The following is a 19,780-nucleotide window of genomic DNA, read 5'->3' as shown; positions in this document are numbered from 1 at the left end:
TTTTTAATCCAGGAATAGATCCTACATATCTGTAAAAGTAGATGCAGTTATAGGAAAATCACTGTCACTGTATCACTGTCATCCCGTTGCTCATCGATTTGCTCGAGCGGGCACTAGTAACGTCTCCATTGTGGGACGTGTTACTGTTTTTGACATATTGAATATGCCACAGGTAGCTTGACAGGCTCTATAGGAAAATATAATTACAATAAACAAGTTACTAAATTACTAAAGTATCCTGTGCAGATACTTCTATTAGCATGTTCTTTTGTTGAAGACTGAGTTTAATAAAAGCCTTACATATGAATTTTTAGAAAGCTATTGCCAAAAAAGTCAAGAATCTCTCAAAAAAATATTTATTTTGCCTCAATGCCCAGATAAAAGGATGATAGAGGTTATAAACTTCTTGTATATTTATGAAGCCATTAGAATCTATTAAATAATTAATCCTGTTCCTTTTATTCTTCAGTCTTTCCACTTAGTTCCAAGTGATTTTTTTAATCATTAAGCAAAGCCCATCCTATAAATAGTGTCATGTGAGAAGAAATGATTTTATAATTAAAATGTTGAATAAAATCGATACTTTCAATGAAGAATTTTGAGGATTTAGAGCTTGCATACATTGTTCTCAAGTGGCTTAAAAAATAGTCATTTTTGCATCTACTCTCAGGATAGCTGCTTATTTGAGTTCTCAGTCACAGATGCTGATTCCTGAACTTTTTCCATTTGGATACAAACTGCAAACTGTTGATCATTATCTAGTTATAATATACAAATGCTTCTTTTACTTCCCAGAATCAGATAGTAATTCAGAATCAGATACAGAAGGATCAGAAGAAGATGATGATGATGATAAAGACCAAGATGAATCAGATAGTGATACTGAAGGAGAGAAAACTTCAATGAAACTGAATAAAACAACTTCCTCTGTCAAAAGCCCTTCCATCAGTCTCACAGCTCACTCAACACCTCGTAACCTCCACATAGCAAAAGCCCCAGGCTCTGCTCCTGCTGCCTTATGTTCTGAAACCCAGACACCTGCTTTTCTTGGCACACCTTCTTCCACACTTACTTCAAGTCCACACTCTGGTACCTACACTTTATTTTTATTATTATAAAGTCGAAGTCAGACCATAGCAAGGATATTTATACAGTGTTCTGGGGATGATCTCATTGGAATCACATATTCCAGTTAGACTTTACGTTGGCTAAGAAAGGTCAGCGTGGATTTTGAAAAGATATGACCCATTACCATTTTTATTCTCTGTGCTTCCAATTTAAGAAAGTGATTGATGACAACTCTTGATTTTGAATACTTTCCTTTCACGTTCAGTTTGTGCGTCTAGAATTTATACTTTGATTGACAGTTGGAGGTTTTGTACTGTATAAGAAATGAGCTCACTTGGTTATTTAAGATACAATTGCATGTCTGCCCAGCACATAACCGGTGTCATTTGTATTAGTGAGAAGAATTTTTATTCTTTTAACATGCTATGCCTTTTATTTCATCTTTTGTAAACTTTTAGAGTTCTTCATTAAAAGACTTTACATTCACAATTCCAAAACTACATTCACTCTCCTTTCACTAGCTGAGAAAGAATAGTACTGTGTTTGCTACTTATTTCACTCTTTTCTTGGAAGTTTCCATTTTGTTTTCATTTGACACAAACCAGAATGATATCCTACTGACTTAGAATATTTATTTGTGTTTGTGAAACTTGCCCGTGAAAAATTTAACAGGTAGTTATAATCACAATCATTCCTACTTTAGGCTAATTAAAAGACCTGATAGTGCTTTTGATTATAGATTTTTATGAACGTGATAGTACTGCATTGCTTAAATGTATAAGGAAAGTTTTGAAATTTTTCAGCATCATAAAACATATTTCCAAAGAAAATAACTGTAGTTTTCTGAAATCTCTACTCATTCCTCTCTACTTCATTAGCTACTTATTTAATAACAAAATGAAAGGAATGTTGCATAATTTTACATTGTATTTTCCTTAGAGAAAATGAAAAAGAATTTTGTCATATGATGCAAAAGTAAAGTTTCTCTTTTATATAATGTGTTTTTTGAAAAACATTTAAGAATATTATACACTACAGAACTAAACAAAAATTTTTTAAAAATCAATTTTAAAGGAAAAATTTCAAAACCATCAAAAATTATCATGTATATAAATGAATCTTTTATGTTTATTGTTTGAATTTTCTTCAAGGCACATCCAAAAGGAGAAGAGTAACAGATGAACGTGAACTACGTCTTCCTTTGGAATATGGGTATGCAAAATAATTTTTTGTCTTTACCTATTATGCATGTTTTATTTCTTCTTCTCTGCTATTAATGAAAGGAGTGAATTGCTGCATTGTATTTATTAGAGCAGAGGTCACAGAAGTTGACAGATAAGAAAATTCAAATTACAGCTAGCTACTATGTGTAGATATGACGGAACTGAATTGGGATCACACAGACAGGCAAATATATAACTGCAAAAAAGAACAACTTGCATTAGAAATGGCAGTGACAGGGGGCTGGAGAGATAGCACAGCGGGTAGGGCGTTTGCCTTGCACGCGGCCGACCCGGGTTCAAATCCCAGCATCCCATATGGTCCCCTGAGCATGGCCAAGGGTAATTCCTGAGTGCAGAGCCAGGAGTAACCCCTGTGCATCGCCAGGTGTGACCCAAAAAGCAAAAATAAATAAATAAATAAATAAATAAATAAATAAATAAATAAATAAATTCTTCTAAAAAATCATTTAAAAAAAAAAAAAAAAGAAAAAAAAGAAATGGCAGTGACAATTAAGAGAGTCCGAGGTTTTTGTAAAGATAATACAAAAAGGCAGTTAAAGTCATTTTGGATAAAATGAAGGGATTTGAACAGCGGTTAGCTAAAATAGTATAAATGGAACTGAGAAGTTTTACATTGGCACTTTCACATTGATTATGTCACTTGAGCCCTGAAGAATAGAGGGTCAGGTTGATTTTACTGGCAAAGACAACAGTTATTATTTCTAAAAGAAACTTAATAAGTTTTAATATTTGTAAATTATTTTATTGATTTTGCTCCATTAATTAGCTGAAAGAGGGGCCGGAGCAATAGTGCAGCGGGTTGGGCATTTGCCTTGCATGCGGGCGAACGAGGTTTGATTCCCAGCATCCGATATGGTCCCCTGAGTACCGCCAGGAGTGATTCCTGAGTGCAGAGCCAGGAGTAACCCCTGTGCATCACCAGGTATGACCCTAAAAGAAAAAAAAATTAGCTGAAAGATATGCCAAAAACAGTAATGCCAAGTCTCACAATAGAGACATTACTGGTGCCCACTTCAGCAAATCGATGAACAAGGGGACGACAGTACTACAGTATCTTGAGTGCTATGTTTGGGGGTTACATTATGTTTATTTTATGATTTTTATGCTTTTTATAGAACATGTTTACTCAAATATTTTTTATTCTTTTAAAAAGATTTTTAAGAAAAGGGAGAGATAGTACAGTGGATAAGGCATGTGCCTTGCAAATTGCTGACCAAGGCTTGTTCCTTGGCAACTCAAGGTTCCCCAAGCTTGCCAGCAGTGATCCCTGAGCATAGAGCCAGGAATAAACCCTGAGCACTGCTGGGTATGGCTCCAGAATAAAAAATTAATTTAATGAATTTTACAAAACTTTTTAAAAATTAAGTATGTTAAGGGACAAAGAGATAGTTCAGGGGACTTAGGACAGAAGTTCACTTCCCTCAAACACTGTTCAGTCTGCCTGAGCAGCACCATGAATAATCCCTGAGCACGACAGAGGATGGCCCAGAAACAAGAGCAAAAGAAATAAAGTGAAAGTCACCAGAGCAATAGCAATAGTCCAGGATGTAGGGTGCTTTTCTTGTACTCAGCCGACCAAGATTTGACCCTCAGCACCCCATATGGTTCCCACCAGAAGTGACCACTGAGCAAGCCATTTGTCACTCAAAAAAAAACAAAATATAATAACAATTAAAAGTGAAATAAAGTATAATTCTCATTTCTGTTTATTCGTAGCTGGCAAAGAGAGACAAGAATAAGAAATTTTGGAGGGCGTCTTCAAGGAGAAGTAGCATACTATGCGCCGTGTGGAAAGAAACTTAGGCAGTATCCTGAAGTTATAAAGGTACATGCTTTTTACTAATCAGCATAACATTTTGTGCCGCTTTAGCATGCTTATTGAAAAAATAATGTACTCCTTTCTCCGATATAGTTCCTTGATACAAAATTTTCTCTTGTAGGGACTAAGGTATGTAACCCAAATTGATCTAAAAGCCATAGCGCCTTGATAGAAAATGCAAAACATTAGTGTGCTGAAGATAGCTATACATCAAAACTGGGTTGTAACTATTAAAACCTGAAGTGGAAAAATATGTGATTTTTTCAGTATCTCAGCAGAAATGGAATAATGGATATCTCAAGGGACAATTTCAGCTTCAGTGCAAAAATAAGAGTGGGTGACTTCTATGAAGCCAGAGATGGACCGCAGGTATCCACTTTTTAAAAAGTATAGTCTTTGAACCAAAAAATAGTACCATAATCTAAATTAAGTAAATTTCACTACACTCTGCCTTCTGTCAATTAATTTACATAGCTAAATACCAACTTTATGGAGAACACTCACCAAAGCCTCTGTTTACTCTTTCAGTAACGGGGAGCTTTGACATATAGATGGCTTTCTTTTATTATTTTTCGATAAACTTTTTTTCTGTTTATTTCTGTTAATAATTCAAAGTTTATACAGATATAAAAATACTTACATGGCAACTAATTTTTTTAATTAAAATAAGTAGGAAGAGCATGTTATTATGTCAGTCCATCCAAAGGAGAGTAGATATGCCTTATTTGTGGGGAAGGAGCTTGCATTTGATTATGTCACTCTACATGATCCATTTTCACAAAGCAGGCAATTTGGATGTGGAGAGATGAATCCTTAAAGTTAGATGAGATATCTGCTTTTTCTTTTTCAGACATTTTTAACTTTTCAGTTTAATGTGAACATTTTTAAACATCTCACAGCTTCATTTTAGCCTTAAATTAATTACACAATCTCACCTTGTATCAGTACAGAGAATCCAGCGCTGAGACCTTATTTCCTATATATTTCCTTTAATATTTGTCTTTGCTTTTACTTGGGTTGAACTAGATCTATTTTTACTGACTTTCACTTTCTTACTTTCAAGGAAAGAGGTACTAATTCTCTGGTAAAGAAACCTAAATGCTTGTTAATTCATGGATTTTTTGTGATTTTTTTGAACAACAAAATTATACTATTTCTCCTCAATTTCTTTTTCTGTAAGATAAACACAAATAATTATACTTCTGCCTTACAGGGTTATGATGAGGTTAAAATGAAATCATATACATGAAAATGTTTCAGAAGGTTAAAATGCTCAGCCAACTGAAGTTGATATTTTCTTTCTTGATTGAACTTATGTCCCTTTTGGGCCATTAAAGTACACACCAAGAAAATGTTATCTAGCAGCTGATACATTCTGCAGTGAATTAGCATGCTTTTCCATCATATATCAACCTCATTTTTCCAAGTTTATTTTTAAGTCTAAAAAGTTTATTAGCTTCGAATTAAATACATTGCCAAATGTCAAAATTTATTGAATCATTCCATCTTTTACATATTCCACATATACTAGATCAGTTTTTAAACAACAAAATGTATTAGAAGGCAATAATTCTTTCATTTTAAAATTCTCACTTATCAATATCTTATTTCATGTTTTTTAGAGCCATACTTGTCTTACTTCTTTCAAAAATATATTTTACTTTTCTTTTTGTAGTTTAGCTAATGTAAAAATATATTTGTTTTTAAGTTAGAGTTTTGATCTGAGAGTAAAGTTAATTGCGATTTAATATGTAAAGGATTTTTAGTTTAAGTCAGTAGTAATTAAATTTAATCTATAAAGTCTCATTAGCGGAGCAAAATGATCTTTAACATCTATTCACTTTTTATTAAATATAATTAGTATTTTCCAAATGCATACTGTATTATTGAAAGATAAATTCCAATCAAAAAAATATGATTACCCTAACCAAATACAAAGCCTATTAAGTTGCCAACATTTAAGCACATACTAGGGGAAATGTTAGCAATTTTAACAGCACTTTAAAATTTTAAAAACTTGGTAAGTTTAAAAACTTGGTAAGTTGGAGTCATTTCAGGATACTTTTAGAGAACAACAATTAAAGGTAAGTAATCCCCCAAAATGTATAATTAATCATAGATTTATTCTTCGTGATTCTCTTTGATAAATCATTTGTACTGGAAAATTTATTTTTTCTATCACATAGTTTTAGAGCTGTAGTACTTCTGTGTGTTGTAAGATTACTATAGAGTTATGGTTAATTTAAAATTATATAGTTATAAATTTTCTCTAAAAATAAAAAATATATACTAATCTTGAATGACTTAACTTTAGAGAAAATGTAAGGTATAGTTTGGAACGAAGCACTATCAATCATGCAGTGATGACATAAACATGGTTATAATGTATATGCTTGTATAATTGTATGATAACTATACAATTACTGAGAAACAAATTTTGCAAATGCTAAGTATGGAAGGAAATATATCAATATTTTAATAATACATATATTAGTAGGTAGTGAACAGTTGATCATTTTTTCCTACATTCTTGCATGCTTAGTACTTTCTAAATTTGACTGGATTTCATATATAAAGTAAACATCTGGTTTTTTTTTTAATTAAGTAACCAAATTTATTGTAATACTGTATAAGTAAACATTCAGTTGTTCATATTCATAGAGATCATACTCAGTGTTTAAATGGTACTGCTATAGCTTTCCAGTCTTCATATATCTGTTTCGGGTTTTGGGTAGTACTGCTAAATGTATTTTCTTTATCATATTTTTCATTTTCTGTTCAATTTTGCCAAAACATAACCAGTGTTATTTTCTTTTTTTTTTACGCATCCCATCCCGCCCCCCCCCTTATAACTAATAAATTTCACTTTACTTTCTATTTACTTTGGTTACATTCAATATTTCAACACAATCCTCACCATTATTGTTAGGAGCACCCCACTAGAGTCAGACCTGTTGTGAAGGGAAATGATTTTGGATTTCTGTACTTTAACAACTAAGTCCAGGGAGATTTCTTCCAGATATTGGATCATTGCAAGCTTGTAAACCCCATCTGTGGTCGTCATAATATGGCATCCCCACGCCCTTCATCCCCGGGAAGGGATAGGCAAGAGAGAGAAATACCTTTCCCCTCCTGGGTGGGCATGGGGTCTCGGCTTGGTTCTCAGGCTGGAGACATTCTGCAAGTAGCTGCCCATGTTGAATTTGGTCCAGCTGGGTCTGGATTCACGCTGGTGCAGCCGCGGAGGAGCCGCACGTGTGTGCGGCCCTACCAGTGTTATTTTCTAAGTAGTAATTTTGCTTATGACATTTTAAAAAACTAACAGTGTCATTCCAAAATTCTGAATCTTACAAATGAACGTTTAAGAAATGTTCATTTTTTGTCTTGTTTTCCAAGCCCACATTCTCCTTTAAACACATCTCTCTTTGCTTTTTCTGCTCTGAAGTAGACCATGTTCTCTCTTGAATATGTATTTCTTTCTTTCTCCACCCCATATCTAAATAAATTTTCTTCAGTAAAAACTATTTTAGCACTGTCGTCCCGTTGTTCATCGATTTGCTTAAGCGGGCACCAGTAACATCTCCATTGTGAGACTTGTTGTTACTATTTTTTGCATATCGAAAACGCCGTTGGGAGCTTGCCAGGCTCTGCGTGTGGGCGGGATACTCTTGGTATCTTGCTTTCCAAAAAAAAAGAGAGAGAGAAAGTCATTTTTCCCAGAATTTAGTACCTGCAGTGAGAACTGTGTGTTGTTATGTATCAGGTATTAGGGGTTATTGTTTGTTTGTTCTTTGGGCCACACCACTCATGCTGGGCGGAGGGGCCTGGTGCTTGGGATCACTCTCCAACGGTGCTGGGGTTTAACCCTGGGCCTCCGACATGCAAAATAGGTGCTCCAGTCTTTTGAATTATTTTTTAGGCAAAATTAGTAGGGTTTTGTTTTGTTTTTTACTCATGATATTTCTAAGATTAAGATAGCAGTTGTACATACATATTTGGGATGGGCAATAGAGAGGTTCATGGACCTGGTGGTGCGAATGGAACCATATGGGGTACCAGAAGTAGATCAGTTGTTGTGAAGCAGCCACATGGAACACAAGTGCCTGACCTCTATACTAATCTCTCCAGCCCAGGCACCGACAAGAGTGGTGCACACTCCTCACAGCCCCCGCAAAAATAAAGAAAAGAAAGAAAAGTTGACTTCTTTTAGAGTCAGCTATTTGTATCTGTTTCTAGTTAGATATCAGATTTTTCTTAACAGTATAACAATCAGATTTTAAGAATGATAATCTTTATGGACAAAATTAACTTGCACGTGTTAAGTTCATGCTCTACTGGCTAAATACCATCAGATGGACAGCACTTTTCTTAATCAGTGAAACCCTTTGGAAGGGGTACTAATTAAGCAGATGTCTTATAACCTTTTCCTCTGTGCAATGCTTACCTTGTTAATCCTCAGGTTTATTATTATTTTCATTTTATTACTGAATGCCAGAATGATAAATAAGTTTAACAAGGATTATTTTTAAATATGGCAATCTACTTTGGAAAGGGTTGTATGGGGTTTTTTCATAGTGAATCATAGAAAACTAAAAATTTAAGTAAAATTATTAAACATAATGTTACATAGTTTCAACTAGAAAAATTAAAAAGCATACATTAATCAATGCCTGCTATATTATTCAAGCCAAAAACGGAGAGATGCAAATAGGCAACAAGTTGAAAGTAACAGACAATATTGCTTTCTCTATTTGAGATATATTTTTTAATAATACTTTTAATGGCATATAACTATGAGATGAGGTCCAGAGTTTTTATAGTAAGAGACTTCCTTTGTAATTTAATTAGTAAATATTTGTAGCAAACAATGAACATTTTTTCCCAAGTAAATTTTCCCAAAGGCATTGTTCATAAAGAAAAATATGACTTAATTTTTCTACAGACAGAAACCAGAAAACCTGCTTCATGGGAAATCTAGTGTTCAGAGAGGAACTGAAACATACTAAAGAAAAAGAAATTAGGATCACGGACTCAGAGACTCTGGTTTTCTGGGGGAGGGGATAAGCACAATGTATTCAACTAAAATCAGAGTTTTGTTCAGAAGGAGTCAAATGAGACTTCACAGTAAAGCAGGCAACAGACCATCTCTGGCAAGATTGTAATGTGGGTAATTATTTCAAATAAGTAAACAACAAAAGATTGGGAGTCACCAACCAGGATTCTAATTCAACTCTGCTGTTAACTGTCACACCTAATGCAACATAACTCTGAGCACATTTGGGCACTGAGAACATGAAAGATCAGTACCAGAAATCTAACAGACTTGAAACTTATGTCTCTAATCTACCAGGTAGGACTTTTGATGGCTATGCAAGGCCTATACTAGGAAGCCAACTGTATGAATCCAGGTATGGAGCTTAGGAGGTATTAAAAGTCATAATTTAAAGTTACTGTGAGTAACTGGAACATAGCCAGCATTGTGAAAATAATTGTTATTAAACTACATCTTTCTCAACTTTTTAATAGATGACATTCATCTCCTAGCATAACTGTTGTCTTTCATGTCTTTTATATTTAGTTATATATGATAAAAAATATTTTAGTACATTAAGAATCCCTAAAGTTGTAGTATTTATTGAGTTCTCACTGCCTATCTCTGGGATCACAAAAATAGCTTAAAATAAACCTATTTAATTGTAAAAAAGTGTAAAATATTCAACAAAATTTTGATTTTTTTTCTCATGGTATTAGCATTAATGTTTTTCTTAAATATGAAATGTCAAGTTCTGTTTGTTGCTTTGTTTGATCCCTAATATTTCTCTTCATTTCCTAGCAAAGTAATTCAGCATCCTGAATTTGAAAAACTGTAGCTTACTTTTCTAGATTTAATTTCCTCAACTGAATTGTGAAATCTATATGTTATTAAAGATCTTATTTCCCTCTTCAGTAAAGTGTTTTTATAAATTAATTATTAGAAAATATTCTAAAATACACTTTTGAAGAGGAAAGTAGAAAATACCTAACTTTGTTTTCTTTAGCTATGGTTAAATGTACTAAAATTTATTTAGCCAAAATCAATTTGAAATTTATCAGTTTAATGAATAGACTTTATACTTTGTCCTAATTTAAGATACCACAGTTTGTGCATTTTCAGAGGAAAGGAAAGCAGGCCTCAAAACAGGAGAATATAAGTAAAATTCTTCCATTTACTAGATGTAAAAGCATTCAAGAAGTATGAAGCATCTCAGTTGTTAGCCTGGGAAACTGACATTTAGTTTTCTGGGACTGCAAAAGCATAGGAAAATTCCTGTAGCAAAGTTTTAGTGATACTTATTTAAGTGTACAGCTTCAAAAAATTATTGGTAACTTGACATTTAAATAATTCAGTGAATTGGCTTGATTGACTGAATTACTTCATTTACTTATATACTGCCTTTCCTGCCTACTATGCCCAAATAATAAGTATATATATATTTTTAGTGGCAGGATATGGGGATCAGAGAGGTAGTACAGGAAGTAGAGCACTTACCATGCATGCGGCTCTCCCAGATATGATCCCTGACACACTGTCTGGTCCCCCAAGCTTGACCAGATTAATCCCTGATTGCAGAGCCAGGAGTAAGCCCTGAGCACTGTTGGGCATGACCCAAAAGCAAAGCAAAGACCTTCCCCCCCCAAAAAAAAGGAAACAACAAAAGGTAAGAAAAGCTAGGATGTGAAATTGAAGCAGAAATGAATCTTGAGAACAGATTTTATTAAGACCTAAAAATGCACAAATTTACTCTAGCTCTCATGGAAGTACCAAAAAGCCCAATTACTTAGATAATGCTGTTCCAAAAGTTGTGGTTAAGACAGATTAATTGAGATGTTCAGCTGTACCTTGAAATATATTTTTTAATAGTTCTGTGTTGGTAAGGTCAAAGGAGGGGAAGAAAGATAATCCTGTAAGTGTAAAGGAAGAGGGATTACATACCCAGGGCCCCTGTCTCCCTCACTCACTCCCTCCCTTCCGTCCTCCCACCCCTCCCCATTTTGGGCATTATGGTTTGCAATACAAGTACTGAAAGGTAATAATGTATATCCCTTTACCTATTTTCAACACTCAGAGTTCTTGTTCAAAGTGATAATTTCTAACTATTATTGTCATACTGATCCTTTCTCTATCATAACTGTCTCTGTGCTTGGGCATCACTCTTAGTGGTACTCCAGCCATCATTTATGGTGCCAGGGTTTGATCCTGGTCGGCTGAATGTGAGGCAAATACACTCTACCTGTTGCACTGTTTCTCTGGCCTTGATAAGATACTTTAAAACTTGGCCTGGGTGTCTTGTGAGGAAATTTCGTTTCTTGTTTTATGAAAGCTGGGTTCCCTTTTTTTTTTCCTGGCACCACAGAAAAATGAAGTTGAGTGCTAAAAGACTTATAACCACCTCTCTCTTTTCTACTTTAACTATTGCAAATGTAGCTTTTATATTTTACAGTTTACATAATGCATGTTGCCTAAATGCCTTGAGAGCATGAGGAAAAAATAAAACTTATGCTAAACAAACACAACCCATACTCTGAACAATAAATTGTTTTTGAAGTTTTAAATTGTTCTTTCTTACAGGTTTTTGGCCTAAAACTGCAGTTAGTACAACTGTTGTTCCTAGAGACTTCATTTGAAATCTCAGAAAAAAATTGTATTTCCTCAATTAAAATTTTTTTCACATGAAATTTTAAGAAAATATTGCAGATTTTATTTTTATCATAGAAATGTAAACCGTATACATTAGCTTTCTGACCAATCCTGCCCTGATTGCATAAAAATATTCCTGTAAAAATATCATAGAAAAATATTCCTGTAACATGGGTTTTTTGATTATAGGCAGCAATTCAAGCGCAATGCTTTGTTTCGGTAATTCATTGTATCATTGAAAAAATATTGATATTGTAATTATTCCTTCCTGATTTTACCAGCTATTAAAATTCGGTAAATAGAAACTTATCTATTATTTGGATAATAGAATATTTGGTTCAATTTATAACCCTTGAGAGATATTTCTAAGAATATCGTCAGACAACTGGATTTTCAAAGACTTGACAACTTTATTGACATTGTAGTACAGAAATAGTGATTTGGATAGGCATCTCTACTTACGTTTGTAGATGGAACTATAAATCCCATCTGTGAATGAATTCAAGGTAAAAATACTGAAGATGCATCAAACTATATAAATATACATTGTTTTTTAAAAAATAAGTTTGTCCAGCTTTATACATGTTTAATGTATGTAAATTTACCTAGAATTGTATGACATTAGTGATCACTTGTATTTATTTTCTTTTTCATACATTGTTTCTGTAACATTAAGAGTTAATTAAATTATGTTAATTAAAAGGGTATGCAGTGGTGTCTTTTGAAAGAAGAGGATGTCATTCCCCATATCAGGGCAATGGAAGGTCGTAGAGGAAGACCACCAAACCCAGATAGACAGAGAGCCAGAGAGGAATCCAGGATGAGACGTCGCAAGGGTCGACCTCCGAATGTTGGCAGTGCTGAATTTCTTGATAACACTGATGCCAAATTATTAAGAAAACTGCAAGCTCAAGGTAAAAAAAAATATGTATAATCTCAAAGCCTCTTTCTTATGTTTTTTTGCTTATGAATGAGACTTCTCTCAATTGTTTGAAACATCGATCTTGACATTAGACTAAAAATTAGAAAATAAGGCACCCCACTGGTAACTGGAGTTCGTTTCTTTCCAGAGTAGTACTCATGAGTGCATCATATCCTGTGTGTTTAGAATTACAAGGGTGCACAAAAAGGGAATCAGCCAGCACTTGGCACACACCTTAAGGTTGTGCCAACTTTCTGGAAATTCTCATTTTAACAGCTCCCGATTCCTTGAGGTGGTACAAGGGAATAACTCCAAAATATATGGATCTGTGGAGTAAATTGGAGTAAATTGAACTCCAATTACTGGTAAGTAATCCCAGTCTTCTAGTTTGGGCTCTTCTGTAGTCTAGGTATAGTACATGTATTTTCAAAATGCCCAACTACTTAAGTCAAATGATGATGTTTCAGCATCACTAGACTATCACTTAACAAAGTCCATAATATCCTCAATATATTTATGATTCAAAATTATAAACTATTAAGAGGAAGTTCTCATTTATTTCTAGGTCTCCCCCTCCCACCCGCCGTCTCTGTGTAGGGAAAACAAACCCATCAGTGCTCAAAGGTTACTCCAGGCTCTTTGCTTAGAAATGACCTCTGGCACTTGTATCTACTGTCCTTGAGTGTCAGCCTCATGTGATGATATTCTACACTCTACAAATGAGTGGGAAAGGCGGGGTCTACCGGGGATATCAGTGGTGGGGAATGTGCACTGTTGGAGGGATGGGTGTTTAATAATTGTGTGATTATAAATCAAACATGAAAGCTTGTAACTATCTCATGGTGATTCAATAAAATAAAATAAAATAAATGTGAGTATAAAAAAAAATGACCTCTGACAGTGCTCTGGAGATCACTTATGGTGCCAAGGATTTGAACTAGGGTCAGCTGCACACAACATAAACTCTTTAATTCCTGTGCTATCTCTCCAAGCCCACCACTGTATTTCTTATATAGAGAAAGCAACTAAAATTAAAGTCTTGCTATCAGTTTGTTGGCTGGAAAGATAGCACAGTGGGTAGGGCATTTGCCTTGCATGCAGCAGACCCAGGTTCACTTCCTCCACCTCTCTCAGAGAGCCCGGCAAGCTACTGAGAGTATCTCACCCGCACAGCAGAACCTGGCAAGCTACCCATGGTGTATTTGATATGCCAAAAACAGTAACAACAAGTCTCACAATGGAGACTTTACTGGTGCCCGCTGGAGCAAATTCATGAGCACAGGATGACAGTGATACAGTGATACAGTGATCAATTTGTTACTAGTTTTAAATGTGAAACCTCTATGGTTATCTGAATATATTTAAATATAAGAATATCTTACATGCATAGCATATGTATAAACAGTATAAAATACATATTTAGTAATAAAAGCAATGACTTAAAAGACTAGCAGAATATTACTTTTTCTCATGAGTATATTTTGGAGAAGCATAACTATGGTAAACACAATCACAATATTGAGTTCTTTGTTTTTATGATAAACATATATTCATGATAAACTATAAGTTTATAGTAAAAAATGATTTCAGATAAAAGGTAGCAGGACTGGAGTGATAGTATAGCGGGAAGGGTGCTTGCCTTGCTCGCTGCTGACCCTGGTGTGATCCTGGCATCCCATTTGGTCCCCCTGAATCCCACCAGGAGTGTCCCCTGAGTGCAGAGCCAGAAATAAGCCGTGAGGGCTGGAGTGATAGCACAGCGGGGAGGGCATTTGCCTTGCACGCGGCCGACCCGGGTTCAATTCCCAGCATCCCATATGGTCCCCTGAGCACCGCCAGGGGTGATTCCTGAGTGCAGAGCCAGGAGTAACCCCTGTGCATTGCCGGGTGTGACCCAAAAAGAAAAAAAAAAAAGAAAGAAGCCGTGAACAACACCGGGTGTGCCACCCTGCAGATAAGTAAATTAAAGATACTTGTAATTTTACTTAAAATAAGGAACAAGTGGAATCATTAGCATTTTGCTTAGCAATCCACAGAAATATTTTCAATATTCCTAAATATCCACACATCCATTCATGTATATATAAGTATATATAATATGTACATAAATATATGCATACATATTATGTGTTATATATATGTGTGTGTACTTTGCTATTTTTAAAATGAATGGACTTCTTACAGTATATAAACTGCGTATTTGCTTTGTTTCCACTTAATTTATGTTAAAATATTTCTAATACCAGCCCAAATCCACCTCTTGCTTTTAATGGCTAAATAATAAGTGACATCATTTATGTCTCTAACATATTTAATTTAATCAGTCCCTTTTTATGACTACTTCCCTCTTATTTCCTGATCTCACAACCCTTGAGATGTGCTGGATGTGCCCCAAACCCCTACCCTACTCTCCCCCAAAAAAGGTATTTCCTTCTCATTATCACAACACTATAATCCATGACCCTTTCTTTGCACCTCCCTACAGGATGGTTATCTGTAATATAAAATCCAGAGTAGATACATGCGTCAAAGAAGACCTTGAGAGGTCATTTTCATATTTTGTACATTTTCAATTTCATTACAGAAAAGACAAAAAGTTTACAACAGTTCGTACTTCCACCAGTGGCATTTAAATTAACTCTTTGCTATGACTTAATGTCATATCGTTTTTCCTCTGGTGAGGTATGATAATGAAGTTCTTTCCAATTTAGTTTCTGTTGAGACTTTGCTTTCTCCCCTGAGCAGTTCCTAGCACAGATTAAGAAAAGATAAACATTGTAACAAGTATAATCATATATAATGAAATATAAAATTACTCTTGTTAGTAAACCAGTGACTCTTCAGGAGAATGTTAGAAGAGAATATATATTACTTTAATAAAATGAAAACTTAAAAAATTAATCAATGCCAAAAATATGAACATTCCTTATTTTTCTTTTGAATAAAAATATTTATATTTAGTATTCAAAGTGGCAGCTTTATATTTGTAAAATTTATGTAGCAAAATAGAAGCTATTTTACTTTTATCCAAGGATTTTTTTCTTTTTTTTAAAATTTAAGTTTGTTTTTTTTTAAATTTTATTGAATCACCATGTGGAGGGTTACATAGTTCTCAGGATTATGTCAATTATACAATACTCAAACACCCTTCCCTTCACCAGTGCCCCTATTCCATCACCAACCACCCCAGTATACCTCCCGCCCCCCCCTCCGTCCCCGCCCTTGTAATTGATAAGTTTCACTTCGTTTATGCTTTATCTTGGTTACATTCTATGTTTCAACACATAACTCGCTGGGGTTTCCTGCCAAAAGGAAAAAGACAGTCCTATTGTCAAGGAATCACTTGATAGTTCTCCATTGCTGAGAATGTAAAGATATTAAGTCCCGTTGTTTGTTACATAACTTTCTATTTTTTTTCCCCCCTCGTCCTGCGCCACCGAGTTCACGCCTGTTTAGTATTCACCACGCTGCCTGACACAGGAAAAAAAAACGGAAAAGATGGTTATTTCCCGTCATCAGCCGGCGTGGGGCTCTGGCTTAGTTGATAGTCTGGTAGTAAGTCTGCAGTTTCTGGAACCAAAAGTAGTGTGCTGGTATCGGCCCCAGCTCGAGATTCCACCAGCATCCCGCTGTTCTATGTACATAATACTTTATTCCCTTGTATCCCATTCCCATGCCACCAGGTCCGTGTCAACTTAATGGACATCATACTATGGTTAACGCCACGCCGCGTTTCTTCCCAAGAAAGAAGGATATTTCTTCTCAGCTGGCATGGGGATATGGCTTAGTTCAATCTAGAGAGATGGCTACCATTTTGGTTGCCTTCAATGTTTCAACAAAAAACTTACTATTCTTGTTAGGGTTTCCCACCAAAGTCCGACCCGTTAGAAAGGAACCATTTCATATTGCTGATGATTAGATGACATTAGTTTGCGCGGCCGCTACTGCGGCCGCACGGTTTTGGGTTTCTGTATAAAGTCCAGGGAAAATCCTGCCTGAAATTCTATCGCTACAATCTTTTACCCTTTTATGGTGCTCACAAGATGGGAAAACCTAGAGAAATACCGGGCCCCCGCACGGGGGGCCTGGCGGAAACGCTCAAATCACATACTGCAGGTTGTTCAGTGGGCTGCTGGTGTCCAAAGCAGCTCCCTTGTCCTCCTCGGTCATACTGGAGCGGCGGGCGCGGCGAAGTGGGAAAGCCCACGTGGCTGCACTCTCTTTAAGTGTCTGAGGTGGGCGGAGACCCGTTCTTCCCCGCCCTCGATCTCCCACCAGCCGCACCTCGCATTTGGGTGCATGTCTCCATTTTGTGCTCAGAGAAGTGGGGTGGAGGCTGTGCTGTGCCCAGGAGAGGTTGGGAGAGAGAAAGAGAGATTATAAAAAAAGAGAAACGCCGGGCCCCCGCATGGGCGGCCTGGCGGAAACGCTCAATTCACATACTGCAGGTTGTTCAGTGGGCTGCTGGTGTCCAAAGCAGCTCCCTTGTCCTCCTCGGTCATACTGGAGTGGCGGGCGCGGCGAAGTGGGTTAATTTTAAGTTTTTATTTTATTGAATCATCGTGAAAAAAATACAAAGCTTTCAGGTTTAAGTCTCAGTCATATAATGGTTGAACCCCCATCCCTTCACCAGTGCACATGTTCCACCACCAAGAACCCCAAAATACCCCCCTGCCACCCAGCCCCCACCTAAGTAGCTAATGATATTCAATTTATTCTCTCTATACTTTGAATACATTCAATATTTCAATAGAGAACTCACTATTATTGTTTGGGATTTTCCCTCAACAATCAGGCCTGCTGAAAAGGCATCATTTAATAATTTCTTTTCATTGCTGAGAATAAAGACTCTTATGAACTCGTGCGGCCACAACAGTGGCCATGCGGTTTTGGATTTCTGTATTTTAACTCAGTTCACAGTCTAGATACATTTCTGTAAGAAGCAGCTCTGGGTGCCAAAATGGGTTAGAAGACCTCTGGGATCATAGTCTTTAGGAGCAGAGGGTCCGTTTTGCACTCAGCAGCTCCGGACCTTATCTGGGCCGAGGGCATGCCAGTATCCAAGGATTTTGCTACCTCTAGTTTCAAACTGGTTAATATTGTTCCCAGGTTCTTCCTTAGTACTATATTTTAACTTTCAAATAGTTTACTTTGATCTTACTGTGTTCATAGTTTTCTTATAACTATAAATATTAAATACTTAAGAGCAAATAATATTAATTTTACAAGTATATGAAATATAAAATGCATATTTTTCTTTAAGTGGAAAGTAGGATTTATATCATTTCTGAAAAGCTTATTTGGTTTCTACTAAGAGTTTACTCTCTCTCTAGCACAAATTAAGAAAACCACATCTTAGCACATGTGATTATACCTGTTAAAATAGTAACCATATAAGTATCATATGAAGCCAGAAAGAAACCATATTATTAAATCATAATAATTTAATTGCATTAAATCATAGCAAGGAAATTAATTTATATGCCACTGCTGGAAGTATGAGGTGGATAAACTTTTTGTCTTTTTTCTACCAGAACTGAAAATGTACATACTCTATGATTTATATATATGTAATGTATATATGATTTTATATTATAGCTATAGATGGCATACATTCAGAATGCATAACATGTTGACTTTTGAAAGGCTTCTGTATTAACAGTTTGGAAGTATATCTGAGGGAATTAATTCTAGAAGTTTCTTTTATATATTGATTTCAGCTCTACTAAAAAAACTTAATTTGGAGAAAAGTTTATAATATTGAAATAAATGCAAACGATTAATTTAATTTTATTTTTATAAAGTTGTTCATAATATTTGATTGCATCTAATATTCAAACACCAATCCCACCACTATTACACCTTCCCACCACCATATTTTCAATGTTTCCATCCCAAACCTCAAACCATGCCTTGAAAGCAGAACCAAATAATTATTTTATGTTGCTTGTTATGAATAACCCCTAAAAAATGAGACAAAAAAGTTTTCTTACAGGAAAATGTATGAAAATTGTTGTATTTCACCCAGGAGCCATTAAGCCCTTCTATAAGAGATTAGTAACGTATTCTTAAAGGTTGAGCATTGTGTGTTTATGTATATATACATACATACATATATATGTATATATATATATCACTGTAGCACTGTCATCCCATTGTTCGTTGATTTGATCGAGCGGGCATTAGTAACGTCTCTATTGTGAGACTTGTTGTTACTGTTTTTTGGCATATTGAATAGCAGCTTGTCAGGCTCTGCCGTGCAGGCGGGATACACATGCAAGGCAAATGCCCTACCTGCTGTGCTACCACTGCAGTCTATATATATATATGTGTGTGTATATATATATATATATATATGTATAAGTACATTTCCCCCTAAGATTGGTTGTCTTCTACTTTAAACCCCATCAAATGTGGTGCACTACTCTTGGTATATCAGCTGTGTAAAGTATGCAGCCACACACTCCAGGAATAGATTTTTTTATTTTTTTTTTATTAATTAGTGAGTCACCATGAGTGTACAATAACAGATTTACACATTTTCATACTTGAGTTTCCCTCATACAATGTTCAAGCACCCCTTCCTCCACCAGTGTCCATTCTCCACCACAGTGAACCCAGTATCCCTCCCACCTCCCAATCCCATCCCCCCTCTCCCCGCCCTCCCCCCCCTACTCTGTGGCAGGGCATTCCCTTTTGTTCTCTCTCTCTCTCTTTCTCTCTCTCTCTCTCTCTGTCTCTCTCTCTCTCTCTGTCTCTCTCTCTCTCTCCTTTTGGGTGTTGTGGTCCACAATAGGGGTATTGAGTGGCCATCCTGTTTAATCTATAGTCTACTTTCAGCACACATCTCCCCTCCCGAGCGGGTCCTCCAACCAGAGCTTACTTTATGTTGCCTTCTCTGTCTGAACTGCCTTTTCCCCCAGCATGTGAGGCCAGCTTCCAAGCCATGGAGCCAACCTCCTGGTACTTATTTCTACTATTCTTGAGTGTTAGCCTCCTACTCTGTTATTTTATATTCCACAGATGAGCACAATCTTTCTATGTCTGTC

The 19,780-nt window shown here is 35.7% G+C and overlaps 1 protein-coding gene across 19 annotated transcripts in view; it reads left to right on the top strand.

Moving 5' to 3' along the window:
- Positions 1 to 19,780, top strand: part of BAZ2B (bromodomain adjacent to zinc finger domain 2B) — a 356,824-nt gene that overhangs the window by 280,709 nt on the left and 56,335 nt on the right. For 13 of the 19 annotated variants that reach the window (XM_055120597.1, XM_055120596.1, XM_055120595.1 and 10 more), the window contains 5 exons: positions 796 to 1,089; positions 2,220 to 2,280; positions 4,029 to 4,137; positions 4,399 to 4,500; positions 12,513 to 12,723. In XM_055120597.1, coding sequence (XP_054976572.1) covers positions 796 to 1,089; positions 2,220 to 2,280; positions 4,029 to 4,137; positions 4,399 to 4,500; positions 12,513 to 12,723 — 777 coding nt within the window. The remainder of the gene's footprint in view (positions 1 to 795; positions 1,090 to 2,219; positions 2,281 to 4,028; positions 4,138 to 4,398; positions 4,501 to 12,512; positions 12,724 to 19,780) is intronic. The other 6 variants (XM_055120602.1, XM_055120594.1, XM_055120598.1 and 3 more) reach the window with 2 other exon arrangements.

Source organism: Sorex araneus, chromosome X (assembly GCF_027595985.1).
Source record: "Sorex araneus isolate mSorAra2 chromosome X, mSorAra2.pri, whole genome shotgun sequence".
Taxonomy (NCBI): Eukaryota; Metazoa; Chordata; class Mammalia; order Eulipotyphla; family Soricidae; genus Sorex; species Sorex araneus.
This window is presented reverse-complemented; position numbering and strand designations above follow the sequence as displayed.